The 21050-nt window shown below is 41.0% G+C and overlaps 1 protein-coding gene across 3 annotated transcripts in view; it reads left to right on the forward strand.

The window, feature by feature from the left end:
• Window positions 1–21050, forward strand: part of LOC134533443 (mucin-5AC-like) — a 207968-nt gene that overhangs the window by 162230 nt on the left and 24688 nt on the right. For all 3 annotated transcript variants that reach the window (XM_063370981.1, XM_063370975.1, XM_063370968.1), the window contains 4 exons: window positions 10869–11022; window positions 13413–13785; window positions 15685–17119; window positions 17743–19098. In XM_063370981.1, the coding sequence (XP_063227051.1) occupies window positions 10869–11022; window positions 13413–13785; window positions 15685–17119; window positions 17743–19098 (3318 nt within the window). The remainder of the gene's footprint in view (window positions 1–10868; window positions 11023–13412; window positions 13786–15684; window positions 17120–17742; window positions 19099–21050) is intronic.

Below are 21050 nucleotides of genomic sequence, written 5' to 3' on the forward strand. Positions count from 1 at the left end.
ACAAAAAAGCCGTGTACCGGGAGCTACGTCAAATAAACGCTCCGGACTCCCTTTCGGTCGTTGGCTGGCCTGCTCTCTTGGCCACGCGCATAAAGGGCGGTCCACACGCAACGTTTTGTACACAGTTTTGACTACGCAGGCAAAACTGTGCAAACAAAAGGTTGCAGTTTAGCCGTGTCCACACAACACAGTTTGCAGCCAAGTTTTATCAGTTACGAGAATTCCTTACTTTGGCCAATTCTTTCCGGTATACCGACCTCAAACAATTAATGTTTGTTTTGTGATTTTATATCTGTTAGCCGCGATGTCAACCTCTTCGTATTTTTGCACAAGTGCTTCATACGCTTGACTCTTTTTGTCCCTATCGCTATATTCTTTTGATTTGACCCGCCACAAACACGGAAAGGACTTGTACAGACCAATGAACTCTGTTGTAAATTCACGTAAACACTGTCCCAAATCGGTCATCGTTGAACAGATTACACTGTTCCGGCACAAATACCGAGGGAGAACCGAGCCCCGTGTACGGAGAAGACGGAGGAAGTGTCCACACGCTACGACAAGTCTGTGCAGGTCGACTAAACTGCGCGGACATAAATGCTCTTGGCCACAGTTTTCCTTCTCCGTGTTTCGTCTCCGCGCGGTTCACAAAACTGCGCAGTTTTCCTGTCTACACGCTACGTCTTGTTTAAAAACGATGTGACCTGCGCGCGTAAATCGTTGCTGAAAACTTTGCGTGTGGACCGGCCTTAAGGGGCCCGCCTACCTGGGCACACATACGGTGTGCAGAGCTTCAGGAAAAACAACGCGATTTCAAAACTGCTCAAGATATCCGAGTGGGGCCTATTTGCGAATAGCATTTAAGAGTTCGCTGAGGACCGAAAAGTACTTTTAATTTCGGATTAAGTTTTTAAACTGTATTTTTAGAAGCGTTAAAATGCCTAAAACGCGTGTTTTCAGATTAATTTTTAGGCATAAAACAATCAGTACAGATTCTTGAAAGCACTTAAGGGGCTTGCATAACACCTTTATCTTCATTTCTCCGCCATATAATGTTACGGTCACCGCTCAAATTTCACAGTTATCCTGTGACGACGAGACGAATGCGCGCCGGTTCAGAGCCTTGCGCTTAGAGGCGATACCGCGCTGGAAGCACCAGCGAGCGTCGCGCTTATCATCCCGCCTCACTAACACACATACACACACACCTGACGAGGCGGGCCGTCCGACGGCGAACCCGAGACCCCGGCGCGGGTTTGAGCGTGAAACAAAAGAACAATGCGCAGTCACGTCGCAGCGGCACGGTCCGTGGTTCTCGTGGAAAGCGATACTCGAGGGCGCAGCCGAGCGCGCGTAACGCAACCGCTAAGTCACGAAACGCGTGGTGAAATCTTACGTGTACCTACGCATCACAACTGAACATCGCGTGATATATATTGTACATAAAGCTACGTACAAAGTTTTAAAATTAGAAACACAATTTGATTTGATTTTTTTTTTAAATATCAGATTTCTAGTGACGAGACAAAGAGAATATGGAATATTTATCATTATTTATAAATTTCACTACAAAAATAGTTCCTACATTACTCATGAAAATTCAGATGTTTTTTTTTTTCGTTATTTCAAGATTAACTTTTAATCATATTGTTAACATACACAAAACAATATTCGTCGTGTCTGTTTACAAGAAAACAGTAGGTCTACGCACAATTTGTTGGCAGTTCGATCCTTGGGGACACACAAAGTTTGTTGTTTGAAGTGGACACGTTGTCTGAAGCATCACTGATGTGCTTAACTTCTAGCAAACGAGCACAAGCAGAACAGATGTTTCATTGACTAAACTTAAGCTCAGTAGCCACTCAATTTGCCTACCTCCAAGACAATGCACACGTAACTTAAAGTAGGTACCATTTTCTCGAAAACTGAATAGGTTTTGATGTACACACGTAGTGGTTTTTGTAACTATATTTTGTATTTATGAATATTATGCATTTACCTATTTTTTCAACGAATTTTTGGGATACTGACGTTTTAATTAAGTTTTTTGAGAAATTAAATTAGGTTTTTTTTTGTTATTACATAGTCCCAATCGATTTTTCATCTCAATTGAAATAAATTTTCATACTTTCAGGTTACACCCTTTTATATTTTTATGTATTTTATTTGAAAAAAAATATTGTAGGTCGATCATCTGCATATTTTTTTTCCTTAAAAATATTTGTTAATGAGGAAATTATTCTCAAATAAACCACGCTCAGCATAGTAGCCACATAAAATTTACCAGTTATTCAAGCATTTTGTGTATTTCCTCACCCACCTTTTCGCCAAGTATTTGTGATGTTGACACGCGTGGGAGAGCGAAGAGAAGAGAACAGGAATTCACGCGCGTGGTATATTGTTAGCGTTGAAACATGGATTTAGAAATTTCTGTGTGAATCCAGTTAATTAGCCTGCCTCTAGAGTCGATAGTAATTTTTCTATACACATGCGAAAAATTGCGAATTCGGAGAATGTTTATTGATAAACACAATACTCGAATTGACAACATAAAACCACATGTAGAGTCAAGCATTTTTCGCGATAATATTTGATCGCCCATGAAACTGAAATATCGTATGCCCGCGCCAGCCATTTCTTCCTTGTAATTGATGGCCATCTGCCACCTATCACAAGGAAGAGAAACATTTGCCTTATTTGACCGAGCCACTCAGGACGTGTTTAGTTCCGCACTGGATGGCTATGATTGGTGTGCTGACAGTAGATATGTACCTACAATGTTAGAGTTAACATTAAATTTACGGACTTTTAAACGAAGAATTCACCTGAAATGAACGAAGAGTTCTTCTTAATTTCAGATGAATTGGTTTTCCCATAAACAACTCCGTATTTATACTTCCGGGTTCTGTATTTCAATATAAACAGGGTAAACACACACCCTAATAATTGTGTTTTTGTAGTTGTTTTAATCAGTTTCTTGTATACAAAGAATATTCTTGTGGACAAATTTTCAAAGTATGTGAGCTTAGTGCCCGTAAATCTACGAAGATAACAATATATTTTCGAAGATCACTGTATAATTTGTAACTACCGTTCTTCATAAATTTAAGGTGGAAAAAATTAAGTGTAGGCTCGAAATATTTTCGCGAAAAATACGTGCCTGTGGCCATTTGAAATCCGGATCGAAGGTAAAATTTCGCATCAGCCAATGAATAAAATGCGTTATGACTAGAGACTGGATAAATTCGCGGATTCATTTCGTGATAGGCTGAAATTCAAACAGGTGTACATTTCTGCTGGTTCTGCTATTGGCTCGCAGTTTAACTGGAACTCTCTGGGCATGTCTCTCTCACGCGTGTTTACTTGAGAAATGCAGAGGATAATGGAGGCTATCCTAGAGGTAATTGAATCCGCGAATTTTTCCGGTCCCTATAGTTATGACTCGTTGATGTGAAAATGAATGGAGTCCAGCCGGCTGCCACAAAATAACGGGAATGTTTGCATATGTGTAGGATTGCAGACATTACTGCTGCCAAGGGGTGGCCACGTTCGCACTATCACGTGGTATCCAGGTGAATCCGTTTTATTTTTCAAGCTCATTGTCTGTGCCATTCTGGTAAGACACACCCCAAAACATTGGCTGAAGTGTAGAGTTTGCACTGTGTAACAGTTTCAAATGACTGTATTTTAATGGGAGCGACTGTGTTTAGCGACGGAAATTCTAGTTCATACCTAAGCTGGACTCACAATGATCTGACCGTCATCCGTCCATCCGCTGACCAGCCTAGCCATTCGCAATCATCCGCATGGCCGTAAAATACTTTTTTCCCCCTTTAATTTGAGTTTGGACATCTGACCAAAAATCTTAAATACTGGTGAAAATTTATCCTGTATAGATATATTATGCCTACGATCACGAAAGTTAAGCACTTAATACATAGTTCAATTCAATTTTTTTGCCGCTCTGATTTTATTAAAGTATTTTCAATTTGTAAAAAAATATGATCAAACATATGTTAATAACATTTAATGGAAGCAGCATAAACAAATAATTATACTTTAAAAACTAATAAGACAGTAAAGTAGGTTTCTTGCTAACGTTTTGGAGGTTATGTCATCCGTCGAAAGTTATAGCTTAGTAAGGTTTTGACGGACGGACGGATGGAATTTTCCGGGCAATCTGATTGGATGCAGGTCACGTGATTGACTGACGGACGGATTAGACAGATGATTTGTGAGTGCAGCTTAACTTAACCATCATCAGACACGATCCAGCACGTGCGTGACAGTACAGCGATGGCGAGGTGAAAAAAAAAAAGTGACTTGAACTACTTCACAGCATGTCGTCTCCTGATAAATCCTAATTTCACGACTGCACAGAAAAAAAAATCCTGTTTTTTAAAGTAGAATGATTTGAATACTAGTCGCCAAGAAATAGTTAGTAGGCCCTACTATATTACAAGAAAAACTTTTGTACAACAAATGGCTATGTTCATTTTTGCACATATAAAATACTTTTTTCAAAATAATACTGAGTATTGGCGCATAATTTTATATTTTGATCGATGTTTCATACAAGCACATTTTTTTCAAACCATAGAAATGATAATAGAATATTAAATAATTTAATTTTATCTGTTTTATCATGCCTTTTAATGTGGATAGTCAATACTGGAAATATATTCAGGGAACGGTTTAAAAATAACTTTAACCATTGAAGGTACTGAGACAACACGAAGCATAAATGTCCGGGTGAGAATCCGAACCCAGTATTACTGCGAACACTTATTTTGTAGTGATACAGTGGTTTTCACGTAATTGCACAGGTGTAGAAATAACTGTAATATTACATGGATATTTTTGTTCCATTGAAAATAAATATGTATTTACTAGAGTCCGGAAAAATTCGCGGATTCATTTCGTGACAAGATGTAATTCAAGCACGTGTAAAATTCTGCTGGTCCTGCTATTGGCTCGCAGTTTAACTGGAGTTCTCTGGGCCAACGAGAGACTATCGACCAAAGAAGCATCGAATCACAAGCTACCAGTGGAGACGCCTCACAAGTTAGCACCCATTGAACACGCGCGTCTGCTTGAGAAATGCAGAGGATAGTGGAGGCTATCCTATAGGTCATTTAATCCGCGAATTTTTTCCGGTCTCTAGTATTTGCTAGTGTACTGAAATGACGTGTCTGTCTGCAGGGCCGTAACTAGGGGGGGGGGGGGGGGGGCAAGCGGGGCATACGCCCCGGGCGCAAATCTGTGGGGGCGCCGAAATCGCTTGCATTGTAATTCCTACTACAACTGGTAACCGGTAAAAAGTTTTTTAACTTGCATGCCAGGAATGTCTAATCTGATTTACAATATATCGTCTCAACACATTTAATGAACAAGTCTAGTGATTATACGGACTACTTTATGGACATAGTGGGTTCATGCATGGAAGGTACAGTAGCACAGAAACTGTTATATGTAGGTATGGAAAATTCTTAAATAGCACCATTTTTCCGTGGGAAGGCCCCCGGACCCCCCACTTTATTGGTGTGGTATGTGCAAAAAAGAGGGGGGGGGGGGGGGCGCATGAATCCATTCATGCCCCGGGTGCCAGAGATTCTAGTTGTGGCCCTGTCTGTCTGTCTTCAGCGACTCGTGTCCGCGATTGGGTAATCCTCCCTCCCGTGTGTTACGTCTCCTCCTCCTGGGTTCGCACGGGACGGGAGTTCTCCCGCGGGGTTAAAGCGCTTGCTTCTCCGACAAGCGGTCTTTGTTCCCGCCTCTCGTCGCCTCTGCTCTGTTACACTTCGCCGATGAGACCGCTCCGCGGCGCTGTTAACACGGGTCTTCAGTTCGTCCGAAGAACTTCGGCTGCAAGGTTCATCCATGGCCTCCACATTCGATTACGGTGGGCTCCGGACCCAGGATCGGTGACGGAGGGGGCACACCCCCCCCCCCCCCCCCCCCCCGTCTACACAATTTTAAAGTGACGTGCTACATTATAATCGCATGGTTATTTCGTACCTACACTCTTTTTCAGAATGTTTTTTTCAACCTGACAATACAGGGTATAATTATGATCACTAGTTTATGAGTCCAAACTAAGCTTTATTTATAAAATATTCAATATGTTTTTCTAGTTTGTGGGGCCATGGGTTCATCATGACAAAACAAGTTGAAAACTTCTTCACGAATTGCGGTCTCAGATGCTTCCCAGGTCTGCTCCACGCCTCTGAAATTGGCGCTGAACAACATTTCAATTGTGAATAATAGAGAAAGATTAATGCAGTTTGTTTGGACATCGGTGGCCATATAATTTTATAACATACTCAGTACAGTGTACAGAATTTTTCATAACTATAAATTTCCGCTAAAACACCCGTTTCAGCGTTTTTATCTGTTTTATATGTTAGAGACGAAACCATGGAATGGAACTTGCATAAAAGTGAAATTGCTTTTAAATGCTATTCGTAATCAAATAGTTTTAATGAATCTCTAACTATACGCAAATGAGCCGTTAATACCTAGTGTTCTGCATGGCTGCAGGAAAGTACTTTTCTTTTAGTATTGATACCAACAATTTTGGCAGTAAAATAAATATTGTTATCTTCACTAAGTGACTTTAATAGTGACAGCGACCTTTTGTTCTCACCAATAAAAGATTTTTTTTTTTCACGAGGCTACATAATGATTTGACTATCAACACAATATATTTTGAGGGATCTGTTGTTTTTTTTTTAATTTGGGGGGGGGGGGGGGGAAATGGTATAAAGAAGTTTTTTTTGTGTGTTCTCGAACTCAAGTTTGATTTTAAGGAACGCTAATGGTTCTCTTAACAGATCGTAGCCAGAAACGTCATTTATCACAAATATGCTCTGTGCAAAAAAATAGTGGGCACCGGAAAGAATGCACCACTTGTCAGTACGAAGTATGTAAATAAGTGTATCTAGTCGTGGATATATATTTTCTAGGATCTGAATAAAATATAAAAAATAATAAACCACACAAAGATTATTGACTTCATAGACGTAACATTTTAACGCGATTCTTTAAATTTTCTTGGGGTTACCTCAAGTTTCGAAAACATAATTTAGGACGACTTATTCTATCTTGAATGTTTCGGTAAAAAAAATTCAGGTTGAGTCAAATGGTACTACTGATTTCCTGTATTATTTCAATTATTTTGCTCTTGATCGTTCCAGATTTCTTTAAAGACGAATATTTTTGTGTACATTGTTAGATATTACGGAAAATTTACGTTCTTTGCAACGAAGAGTTCACTTCAAATAAATTATCGATGTGTTCTTTGTAATTCCATATAACTGGATCATCGTAGAAATTACGCGGGTTTCCGAGTTCCGTGCTCTGTGTTCTATTGTAAACAGTGTAAACAGGAACTTGGAATGGATAAGATTTTTTTAGAATTCTAATATCAATATTCTGAGTTCATTTTGTGAGTGAATTGCCGGAAAATGTAATCATATTTTTGTAAATTTTCGATCAGTGGATATCTTGTAACCAGAGTTATTCGTTAATTAAATATGAAAATTCATTACAGCGTAGGCACCCCTGGAAGATATATCCAGTGTTAGCAGCATCGATGACGCATTTGGAGTGACGATGTCATGTTAATGTTTCATGGTATATATATATTTTTTATTGATTTTAATTCACTATTTTTTCACTTATACGAAGGTCGATTCGAGCACACATTCGATGGCGTGCATGCCTTTTGTTTTATTTTCCTCCCTTTGACATCATCGATTAGACGCGCCACTGGTCGATAGTCGCGAGGGTCCGATGCATGACCCGTTCTTCTAACTCAACATGGAATAGGAGCGAGGTGGCGTAGGGGTCGTTACCACAACGCCGAAATACCATAACGCCGAATGTCAAAATTGACCACAACGCCGACAGCTAGAAAACTGCTGTGTACCACAACGCCGAAATAACAACTGAATGAATTTGTGTGTGTTTCTTAAATGTGCCTTAACGCCGAAATACCACAATCAAACCTAACCTTAACTAACCTAACCTAACCTAGCGTTATATAACCTAACTTAACCTAGCCTATCCTTGCCTAGCCTAACCTAGCCTAACCTAACCTAGTCTAACCTAATCTAGTCCAACCTAACCTAGTCTAAACTAACCTAGTCGAACCTAACCTAGTCCAACCTAACCTAGTCTAACCTAACCTAGTCTAACCTAACCTAACCTTTGTGGCAGTCCTGCAATTACATTTTTCGACGTTAGGGCATTTCGGCGTTGTGGTATTTCGGCGTTGTGGTGCGTCCCCGTGGCGTAGTGGTGAAACGCCGCACTCGCCTTCCCGTGGAGCCGGGCCCCTTGATCTCGGTCCGTTTACCATAAATCAATCCGCCAAATATCTGGGCTGGCTCCTCACTATAAAGTGTACGTGGACATAATTGACGCTTCTCATTTTATTATTAGGTATAGGATACAGAATTTCTCTTCGGCTGAGGCTGCAATTCAAATAAATACATAGAAACATGCGAGCGCTAAATTATGCTATTGCGAAAGTGCGAGTGATAAAGTTTTTGAGTATGCAAGTGTGCAAGTATGTAAGTCAGCAAGTGTGCAAGTATGCTGCGTCATTTCTACCTCTCCCCTGCTGTCTCCTACAACGTGCTCCTCCACCACATACCTAACTATTTCCCGCCCCCCCCCCTTTTTTTTTCCCATTTGATCGGAGTTTTTGTAACGCTCAAAAATTGTTGGTTTGTTTCCTGTGTGTTTTCATATTTGTCTTTCTTGTCTTACTGAGGTTTTTTTTTTTTTTTTTTAAATATGTATGCAGTCCAAAACTACATCTTTATTCTCGACCGCGAGTCCAGTCTCTTACAATCGCGACAATTTTAACTCCGTAGTCGTTGGATCTTTGGCAGGGAAACTTGCTTTTCCTGGGTTCACTTACGGAGTGCACAGCTTCGGAAGAACAAGACTTGAAAACTGCTCGGGATACATAAGAAGTATCTGTTTTGAAAATAAGGTGAAAATGGTAGCGATTTTTTTCCGTACTTTGGTTTCAAACCCTTTGGGGAAGGGGGGGGGGGGGGGGGGAAGTGAAATTTGCTAAAAAAAAAAAACAAAAAAAACGGGTGTTTACAGAATACCATTTAGGTATGAAAATCTCCCGGTAGATACCCTTGAAAGCACTTAAAAAGACTTGTAAAACATCTTTATATTCAATTCTTCGCCATGTAATGTTACGGCTACCGCTCAAACAAATATCATAGTTGCCCGATGAACCTTGAGCAGACTGCGCGCCAGGCCATAGACTTAGAAGCACCAGCGAGCGTCGCACTTGGCATCCCGCCCCGCCAGCACACACACACACCTGACAAGGTGGAGGTGGCGTTATGGTTACCAGGAGCCGGTGGAATCATAGCTGGGTTTGAAAACACAGTGTGTGTGAGTGTGGTGCTGTTGAAAAAAAACTAAGGGTTTCTCCGTGGAAAAGCGCTGGCCGCGTGACGTTATCGGACGCGCTGCGCTGTCCACAGCCAACTTACTGCGAGAAAGCACTTAGCGACGAATTCAAAATGACAGAATAAGATGCAGCTGCACTGCAAAGGCGACGGGGCGTCAGATGCCCCTGTCCGGGTCGCTTTTGCTGATACGTCACTTCACACTGTTTTCGAATACAGTGGTTGCCACTTCACACTGTTCTCGACCACAGTGGTTGCCACTTCACACTGTTCTAGACCACATTAGTTGCCGCTTCACACTGTTCTCGACCACAGTGGTTACCACTTCACACTGTTCTAGACCACAGTAGTTGCCGCTTTACACTGTTCTAGACTACAGTAGTTGTCGCTTCACACTGTTCTAGACCACAGTAGTTGCAGCTTCACACTGTTCTAGACCACAGTGGTTACCACTTCACACTGTTCTCGACCACAGTGATTGCCACTTCACACTGTTCTAGACCACAGTAGTTGCCGCTTTACACTGTTCTAGACTACAGTAGTTGTCGCTTCACACTGTTCTAGACCACAGTAGTTGCAGCTTCACACTGTTCTAGACCACAGTAGTTGCTGCTTCACACTGTTCTAGACCACAGTACTTGCCGCTTCACACTGTTCTCGACCACAGTAGTTACTGCTTCACACTGTTCTAGACCACAGTGGTTGGAACCTTTTAGCGAGTGCGAGAAAGAAAACAATCGTCTGTGTGCTTTAGGAACACATATAACTTTCCCCCTTCCCTATTAAATCATAAATTTAAAACACTGCAACAAAGATTATTTAGGCTTAATCTGTATTTTATTAAAAGTTGGTCAGTATAAATAAACAAGATAAAGTATTAAAAATTCTACAAACAAGGAAAAAAAAAACAAATATGAAAGGAATGTAGGGTTTGGTAGAATAGCCTATATGCTGTAGTGTTTTTAACATTTTTACATTATTAAGTGTATAGCACTTTCCAAAATAAATTTACTGAAGTTGAAAGTAAATGTCTATTGTTAAGCATTAACAAATGTACAACGATAAAGGTTCACTGGTACGTTATGATGAATGACTACTCATTTAACATAGATATATATATAAAATTGCGAATATTTTTATTGAAATTGTGACTGTAGGCCTACTCTTCTATTTTTAATGAATGAATAAATTAAATAAATTAATAAGGGAGTGTTGAAGTGCTTGGGAGTAGGATGTATATTTTCAATCAGAGTAAGCACATGACTGGAATAAAACAAGTGGAAAGAGCGTCGGGAAGGATTGGTGGGGGGAGGTGAAAGAATGTGGCAAGCTTCCAAAGAGTAACATGCATATCGATACAAGGCGTGTCGACAATGGCGTGTTCCTGCCGGTTGAAGAGTTGTGGCATTGTTCTGTCCCGAACAGGTGCCGCCGTCGCCTTGCTCGCCTCATGCTGCGTCGCGGCGACGAGCGGCTCCGAGCCGCCCCCGGCCGTACCGGGAGCCGCGCCGCCCCCGCCGCCGCCCCCGCCTGCCGCCCCCAACGACACGGCGGCGGCCGGCGACCACGACCGACCCGGGTAACTTCCGACGGCATGTCGCTTGTAGATATAGGGGTGGCGGGGCATCGCCAGAACTTAATAAGGTACAAGGGGGGCCGAGGGTTTGCTCAGTGAGCTAAAGGCAGTTCTCGGTGGTTAAAGGACTTTGTGACGGTCAGCCCCAGCTTCTCTTCATAGCCGATGCCTTAACGGGCTTTACCCGGTCGCGCACAAGGCGTGTCCAGGGTGGTAGGGCCTAACGTCTAACAGCGCCAGGTTACAAAAGAAAAACTAGGGAAGAACGGCGGGGAAACTCCCCTATGGATGCTGGATGTATGCACTAATTTCCAAATACATGTCTTAATTATTGGTACTGCGATGCATAGACAATACTTATGCGGGTTGTTCCATAACTCGGCGTCAAGCCGAGGACAGTTGATAGGCCAGTATGTTACGGTTCCAATTAAAAAAAAAAAAAAAAAAAAAAAACTTTTAAAAGTGTCGTAGTTTTCGAGCTATAGGAATTTTTCCGAAAGATTTTAAATCCACTCCTTGAGCCAAATTATTTAAATATTGTGACTAAAAACGTTTTCTACGCAGACATAAATGACCCTGCTTTAAAAAAAACGTATATAAATAAAATTATAAATGTTCGTATGTTCAAACTCTTAAATCTCCGAACGTTCTTCACATGACAACGTTGCATCCGAATACGCCCGTATTTTTATCTGTGTCAGATCTGTGACACGTTAAAGATAGGTAAAACATAGATTTTTATTTTTTTCATTGCTATAGAGTGGTATATATATATATATATATATATATATATATATATATATAGATAGATACAGGTATATAGAGGAAGGAGATGTAGAGGGAGGTGTAGATAAATAGATATATCACACCAACTTTAAACCTGTATTGAACATATTGTATATATCTTAACTTATATACTCATACTTGCCATCACTTAAAGCACTGAGAGAGGTGGTGACGTGCTAAATTCATGTTTTAGCATTCGATAGGAACTGAGTTTGAATCTTGACCACCGTTTCAGATTTAATAAAGTTGATTTCTAACAGCATTTAATAGCCATTGACCCTTCCTATGGTGCTATAGTTTTTGGCATGCATTTTTTAACAGAGCAAAATGCTGAAGCAAGTTGTACGCAGTTTAGGGACATGCAGATATTATTTTTGATATTCTGCCATAAATGTATAGAGTTGCAAGTTTGGTGCCTGGCGCGTAGAGGCGAAGGGACGTGTGGGGTGCAAGCCAGTGTCGCCCCTAGCGCCCCCGCGCTTTTACAGCTCTTGCGCTCATAAAGTGGGCTTGGAACCACTTGGATGCCCACCCACTAAATGTTCATAAATTCTCATAAGTTTGTAAAAGGAACAGAAATATTCATGTAAATTTGTACATTTACAGGAAACCACCTGTATTACACCAAAACAGTGTCCGCAGTAATATCGGGTTCGGATTCTAACCCGGGCAGTATGCTTTTTTGTTTTCCCAGTACCTCCAAATGGTTAAAATTATTTGCAAACCTTTCCCTGAGTAGCTTTCCAGTATCAACTGCGCACATAATAATAATTTGATGCAAAATAAAATAATTCAAATTGTTGAATATACGATTATCATTTCCCTAGTTTGAAAAAAGTATGCTTCAGTGAAAAATAATTTAAATATAAAATTATGCGCCAAATTTCGTTGTTCAAAGTTACAATATCTTTCTTGTAGTGGGTATTACAGACTATATTTTTTGCACCTTTCTCCCGAAGGAATCATTAGTATAAGTGCAGAATTTTTGACGTGACGTCTAATAAATCGATGAACGCCGGCTGCACGCACGTTGTCGTTACGCACGTTGTCCCGTTACGCTGTGTCCCGTTGTGCTCATTGTACGCTTGCGCCGCATCTATCTCTCATCCACTCGATTGAGACAACCAACGATTTGACTTTTTAGAGGCACATGAAACTTGAAACACTCCCATTCGTTTCCTACTTTTCCTATCATCGTCCTATCCTTAACAGAATAAAACAAATTGGAAGAAGTTAAATAGCAAACACGTATAAAAGTTATAGTTAAAATAATCTCTTCGTTAAAGTAATAAACATATTTGAATTAATGAGTGCAAATAAAAGTAAATTTATCAATTAAATAGTTGATTTAATTTCACTCCTTCTTTGTATCCATACAAAATGGTGATAATTCAATAAAAAATGATTCAATTTTATTCATAAAAGTATGCAATCATTTCATAAATTCTTTGTTATGACGATGTCACGTTAAACTATCGTCCGTAAACCGACTTTATAGACAACCAATTTTTTTTTTCTGTGCATTAACCTCGTCCTAAGAACACGCCGCCAGAGAGGTAGCTTAGCGTCAAGGTTATATGTCACTGAGTGGTTCCTCCGCGGCGCAGGTCGGCTCCCACAACAGAGGTCGTCCCGGAAGGCACCACGGAGCCCGCGGAGACCACGACGACGCCGTCGACGCCGACGACGACTGCCTCGCCGTACAGCATCTACGACGTGCGCCACTACATGGACGAGGAGTCTCTGGCGCGGGAGGAGGCAACGGCGTCGCGGCGGTCGCCAAGCTACGACGCGGCGGTGCAGTCGCCAAGCTACGACGCCGCGGCGCAGTCGTCCGGCTACGACGCGCGGCTACCCTGGGGTCGGTTCGCGACGGAGCTCACCACGCCCAGCGTGCCGTACTTCGACCGGAAGCACTCGGACATCGTGGCCGGGATCGAGCACGGCATCGAGCAGGCCATCACGTCGCACCGGCTCCAGGCGAGATAACAGCTCCCTCTCTCTCTTCTTCCTCGCTTTGGGTTTAAATGGGGGGCCCCCGCCTCGTCAGGGGCGTAGATATCTGTGTGTGGGGAGGCGGGGGGGGGGGGGGGATGAGAGCGACGTTCGCTGGTTGCTTCCAGCGCGGTGCCGCCTCTGAACTGGCGCGCGGTCCTCTCGTCTATGACATTTGAGCGGTAACCATGACATTACACGGCAGAGTATGTTTGCAAGTCTCTTCTTCTAAAAAAAAAAAAAAAAAAATACATTTAAAAAACTTAATCCTAAACAAACTACTTATCCGTCCAGGGCCGGATTTAAAGGTCTGGAGGCCTCGGGGCAACAGAGGAGCGGAGGCCCCCTGGCCCCAAATTATTTTCCAAATAAAATGAACAATTTTTTTCAGTCGAGTTTTCCAATAAATAATTTATTGTGAAATCAAGTAGATTCTCTTGGTATTTAAAAACATACATAAATATAATCGGAGACAAGAATTATATGAAATTAAATTTTAGTGTTAATGAATATTTCTGTTAATATTTAACAATATTATAATCATGTATGTACAAAGTACTGTAGGTAAAGTTAAAACAGCGAAAAAAGAATATCAAAGGATTTGTGGGGGCCCTCCGTTTGTGGAGGCCCCGGGGCTTTCGCCCCGGTTGCCCTCCCCTAAATCCGGCCCTGTATCCGTCCCTCAGCTAATTCTTAAAATGCTTTTAAGTAACCATACACCATTCGGCTATCTTGAGCAATTTTCAAATCGTGTTTTTTTTTTCCTGAAGCTCTGCACTCAGTGTGTGTGTGTGTGTGTGAACAGTTAGGCGAGGCTTTTTCCATTTAAAAAAAAAAAAAAAAACATTTATACCATTATTTTGTAATGTCAAGGCATAATTCATATCTACCAGACAGTCTATATCTTGTTGCAATCACATGTTTACTAACAGGCTCTAGTCTGTAGGCGCCGCTAGGAAATAACTTATTATTTCACGCGGGCGACTACAGCTATCATGATAACCACTTCATAAAGTAACCAAAGCTAAGTACTATGCCTTGTCGACACTTTGAATATCACTGACACATTTTGTATCAAACGATACAAATTTTCGAAGCCATTTGATAAAAAAATACATCTTTACCCCTAAATGTCTTTATTGCTTGGATCTGCACACAGAGTTATGCGAAGCAGAATTAATACTTTCGTCTAGTATATCAATATTATTCCACACAAAATAAATTGTAGTTTAAATCACATTGTTTCGTTGTTGCACTTTATATGAGTAACGTATTGTATTCAGTGCGTCCGGAGGAGGGCGTATTGAAAATTAGTTAAATCTGGAAGTAGGCCTATAACTTTTATTCTGCTGTGCGTTACTGAATTGTAAATGTTCCCACAATTTTGTAGTTTCGTGTCGGTAATTTTTTTCTACATTTTGTATACTTCAGAAGGTAAATGGCAGGTGCCTATATAGATATGCGTATTAAAGTAACACTATTTTGACTTTACTGTGCATAATATATTAAAACATTCATAGTTGTAAAATAAACATATTGTGGTTATTTTCACATTTACAAGTTGTTTTTACAAAATATTAAGAGTAACCTGTTGACATCGATAATCCAGCATCATTTTGCAGCCTCCGTAAAATACAGCTGTACTTCATTATTAGGCAGTATTTATATGATACATTGGAAGTTAGGATACAAACATTGTGTAGCATTTTATACTCTTAAAATGCCGTGTGATATGTCTTTTTTTTTTGGTTTCATGGCAAGCAAATTAATCTTGTAGTTGTTATGCTATTTTTTGTTATTTTGTATCAATTAATGAAATTACTGTCTATCTTTATTATTAAAAAAAATTCATCCGACTAATAATTGCTCACTTTTTTTGTGCAGGATACGAATTCATCGGAGAGAAAAGAAGAATCCAGCACGACGCAAAGAGCAGAAACCAGCACAATGAAGACAAGTTACTTTTTGTCCAGTAAACCATCTGATGTACGGCTTGACTTCAGCAACAGGGTGGAGATTGTATTCAACGATACAAAAGGCCCAGCCTCGGTAAGAAGAGATTTAGTTGTTATCAATGGAACGCACATTGATTTAGAGATAAACAGGACTACAGTTTATCCCATAGAGGAGGTTTCGACTGTGAGTTACCATGAACAAACAACAATGCCGGAAGAAATCCATCAGCAATTTCATTCCGACATTAACGATGATTTTACTCATCCTGCAACAACCACAGACATTCCGGGCACAACTTATGCCGCTACAAACATTTTAAGATCTCGTCTAGATAATAGTTTTAGTGCTAATAGTGTAGAACGTGAAATAACTACAGTGTCACCTGGTGAAATCAACAGTACAACAAATATTATAATTATTTCTGAAACAAATAGGTCAGAGTTGACAACCGAAATATCAGACGTACAGTCTACCACAGAAGCATTCTTCAGTGTAAGGGATAGCGTTGGTAATGAACCAGTGAATGTTTCTCGTACAGTCGTTGCAGTGCCGGAAGTAAATGAAACGGACTCAGCAGAAGACGTTAATGTTAACATTATCAGCACCACGTTTGTGTATGACCCTAATGTAACAACCAGCCGAAGACCTCCTTGGGTTCCCCTTAAGGCACAAACAACAGCCAGTGATTTATCAGAGGTAAGACCCGTTTCAACTCCGAGATCAAGTAGAGGACGCATGATGTCTTCTAACGCCAGCAGTGCGAATAGTTTGGACCCTTCCGACACCCAAGGCAGTGGTTCAGATGTGGAGGTGCTGACAACCGAGTCACCTGAAGAAAACACAGTGTATCCGTTGAGGAGGAGTACTCCGCCTTCATTACTTACTGACAGTAATGTGTTGTCAAACACGCGAAAGAAAATTTACACCTTCAAGAGCACACACGTTCCAAAAACTACTACTACTACACCTTCATTTCCCTTGCTCAGCACATCCCCCACGAGCACATTGGATAACGTAATTACTGTTGAGAGGTCCTCAACTCTGAAAGTTGGTTTGGTGCCGTCAAATCACTCTGCACTGAATAATGAAAGGAATGACATCTCAAACATCTACAGTATTCCCTTAGCAACTAGCCGAAATACCATAAGGTTGACAAGCAAAAGCGTGAACAATACTGTTGAAGCCGTGTCTGTTTCACCGACAGCAACGCTGTGGGCATCGACCGACCTGAAAGGTCGCAGCCATCGTTTCGACCAGCTTCTAAACACTTCTGCTCAACCTCTAGCGGCTGACGACCAAGAAACAAGTTATGTCAGAGTTCCAACGGTGGAGAAGCCCAAGAACTCATCCCAATGGTTATCAGGTAAATCGAAATCTTATCAAGACTTCTTACTGGTTAAAATTTTTAATGTTTTGAATAATATACGTTTAAGAAATTAATCAGTTATTATCACATTGGTCCCCCCCCCCCCCCTTTTATTTGAATTTATTGTGCTGCAAACGCTACTTCTACAGTTATGTTCAGTAAAGCGACAAGTGATTTTTCTTTCTAAGCTAACAAAAATATCTTATCAATTGGTGGTTATGATTTTTTGTAATCTCTGTTAAAATTTAGTTCAGTAAAGACAAAACAACTTACATCTAATACCTTGTTACTGAGTAGTTCACAAACATGTATTTATGTAGTTTGTCTTATTGGGAGTTTGAGAGGTGCTATGAACAGATATTAATTGTACATTAAAAACATCATATGTAATGCTAAACAAGATCTAAGTTTGTAAAAAATGTATCATTAACGGGAGTGTACAGTATCCTTTAAGAACTCTATAGTGTAGCTGGCAACCATTATATATTAATCTTGGAAAAGGGATTATTAACATAAAAAAATTTAAATGCTTTTCTTTTCATAAACTATCCATAAATAAGTTTAAGGTCAAATGAAGTGATATACTAAAAATGTATTTCTAAATTAAAAATTGTTTACAGGTCCTGAATCCAACATAACAACTACAAGAACACGCTTTACACCTCTTGGCCCCTCAAGAATAAGAACTGTTGCAGTGGCAGGCAGAAACTCTTCAGAGTGGCCCCATTCTTTCAGCAAAATATACATCTTCCCTTCAACAGCATTCCCTCCATTTAACAACACAACATATCGCTCGAGAACCAGCGTGAAACAAATCCCTCAGAACCAGACTTCCTTTGCAACTGAAGCTCCAAATGATTCCAGCTCCGAAAATTTCACTGTCTCAAACCGAGACAGTGATGAAGGAATTTCTACTACTGAAATGACAACAACACTACTTCCTAACGTCACGTTTCTCCCAGCGATGGACACACGATTCCACAATTTTTCAACCTTCACACGCCCTTACACATCACCCAATATAACACTGCATACCATTCTGTTTCCTACTACGGACACGACCACCACTGATGGACACACTGATCCTTCAAACCACACGTTGCCATCCACGACCGAGCCATGGCACACCGACTTTACCACCTCCCTTCCCGGAGCAGTAGCTACAGCGGAGCCTGATGAGACCACGGAATCCGTCCCGACCACGACGACTCAAGTCCCAGAGACCACTCCCAACCAGGTCCACGTCACGGTATTCCCTCCACTCGCTGCAGAGTCTGAAGGCACCGTCAGCGCCGAAGGAGGCCTTCACCTCAACGGCAGCAGGCTAGTCTCGGACGGCCTACCGGGAGTTCCAGTGTACAACGGCAGCATCGCCGGTAACACTCGCCCCAACGACAGCAGGCCAGTCTCGGACGACCCGTTGGGAATTCCAGTGTACAACGGCACCGCCGTACGCAACGGTAGCATCGCCGGTAACACTCGCCCCAACGGCAGCAGGCCAGTCTCGGACGTCCCGCCGGGAGTTCCAGTGCACAACGGCAGCCAGACTCCTCTGGAGGAGCCCCCGGAGGCCGCCGTACGCAACGGCAGCATCGCCGATGACACTCGCCCCAACGGCAGCAAGCCCGCGTTGGACGTGCCGCCGGGAGGGACGTCGCACCACGGCGGCGTCGACAACGCCATCCACGCCAACGGCAGCGCCCACGAGGAGGACGGGCTCCCGGAGGAGGAGCACAGGGACGCGGGCCACCCGTGGATGGGGTGGAGCCCCCACGGCCCGCCCCGCGTACAGCCGGCGCACGAGGACCGGCAGCCGCCGCTGGACGACCTGGACTACGGAGGGGGAGGCGTGGCGGGCAACGACCTGGACGCCGCGGCGGGCAACACCACCGCCGAGCCGGGCGTGACCGCGAGGATACCCACCCCCACCACCACGACGACTTCAGCTCCGCCGGCAACGGACACCACGACATTAAGTGAGTTCTCTCAAATTGTCAAGGGGAACTAGTTCTCGCCATCTTGATTTGAGAACTATAATTGGCTTTAAATTGCTTTCAAATGGTATGCTCATATAGTTTAAGGAAATGACATTTTAATTCAAAGGCAATTTGTTTGTGTTTTAAACAGTACAGTAATTTAATGTTTTATTTCACCAGCTTTGCATGCATAGTTTATTTCTTTTTTAATGATTTTCATTATATATATATACTAGCTGCAGTACCCGGCTTTGCCCGGGCTGAACACCGGGTGATATATTGTCCGCGAGTTACAACAAAATGGATAGTGGTGGACATTAAGAAATGACACACAATTACTGTTTGTGTATTTGTGACCTATGGTTATCTGTTTACCCATGGCGATCAGTTGAAAGGTTTAGAAGTTGATGCGCTACAGCGCCATCTAGCGGCTAGTTACAAAAAAATGGTTAGCATAAAAACCTTCTCCATGATAAAAACATTTCAATGTGCCAACTTTCATGGCGATCGGTCAAACGGTGTAAGAGTTTATCGACATCATACATGCCAACATCCAATTATATATTATTATATTTCGAAATTTTGGGGCTTTCACTGTTGAGGTGGTTGGTGGTTTGGGGGGGGGGAGGGGGGGGGGGGGTTGGATGTTCAGGACCTCGAATGGTTTGGAACACTCCATCTCGAAAGAATAGATATTTGTTTGAAGTTCCTGAAATTGTCGAAATTTTGGGGCTTTGTTCCCAGAGGGGGGCGGGGGTTTCGAGGACCCTGAATGGCTCGAAAACACTTAAAATCGAAAGAGATAGATTTTTAAAAAATTTTAAAGTTTCGAAATTTTGGGGCTTTAACCACCTATGGGGGGGGGGGGGGGGGGGGTTTATGTTGGGGACCCCGAATGGCTCGGAAACACTCCAAATCGAAAGAGATATAAAGGAATATAAGAATGTAGGTATTTACTGTACTCCTATCTACCATAATAACAATACGTATTGTCAAATAGGAAGCTTATTACCTACCTATGAATAATTATCTAAATAAACTAATAAATAACTGTATGTTTAAGAATTTACGTACATACATAATAATATACTTCAAAGTATAAACACCAAAAAAAAAGTAAGGATGTTTGTGAAACTATTTTTTATTTGTCATAATGTTTAAAACATTTGTAGGATTTGTTTATATGTAAAACTGTGGTGGCAATATTCCGCTTATCCAAAGGAGTATAGAAATCAATAGAGATATCACTCCCTGTACACAGCACAAATCTTTGAATTAAGTTTAAAAAAAAAAAAAAAAAAAAAAAAAAAACATTGTCCAAAATGAAACAAAAAGTATAAATAACAACTAATTTGACAAAAAAAAAATTATACAACTGGAATGACAATGTTAACATCCGCCTGCAATTTAATAGAAGTAGGTAGGTAAGAATATATATATAAGAAATTAAATGAAATTAAAACATACATAAATAAAATTATCTCACACTCAACCAAACATAATGTTTAATATGAAATAAAGGAAGATGGCAATTACACGTAACTATTCTAATTAATAAAAAAATCAACTTTCCTGAAATAGTAAAATTCAAATTTTTCAACAATATATTACATAATTGATAAATATTTCTGGTCTTCGGTCTCAGCAGCCCTAAGACTCTTGACGCTCAGCAGATAAATTATAAACACTAAACCAAACTCTTTGCAAATAAGAAGGTACTGTAAAAAAAAAATAACAATATTGACAAATAGAAAATATTAGTAGGCCCTACCTATCTATGAATAAATTTCGAAGAAATTTATAAGTTTAAGAATTTATGTACCTACATAATATTAAACTTAAAACTATCCACACAATAAAAACCTAAGAATGTTAGTAAAACTAGTTTTTTTTTTATTTGTCATAATACCTAAAATACGTGTGTTTCCAAAATGAAACAAAGTACTATAAAT

Source organism: Bacillus rossius, chromosome 1 (genome assembly GCF_032445375.1).
Source record: "Bacillus rossius redtenbacheri isolate Brsri chromosome 1, Brsri_v3, whole genome shotgun sequence".
NCBI classification, from domain to species: Eukaryota; Metazoa; Arthropoda; class Insecta; order Phasmatodea; family Bacillidae; genus Bacillus; species Bacillus rossius.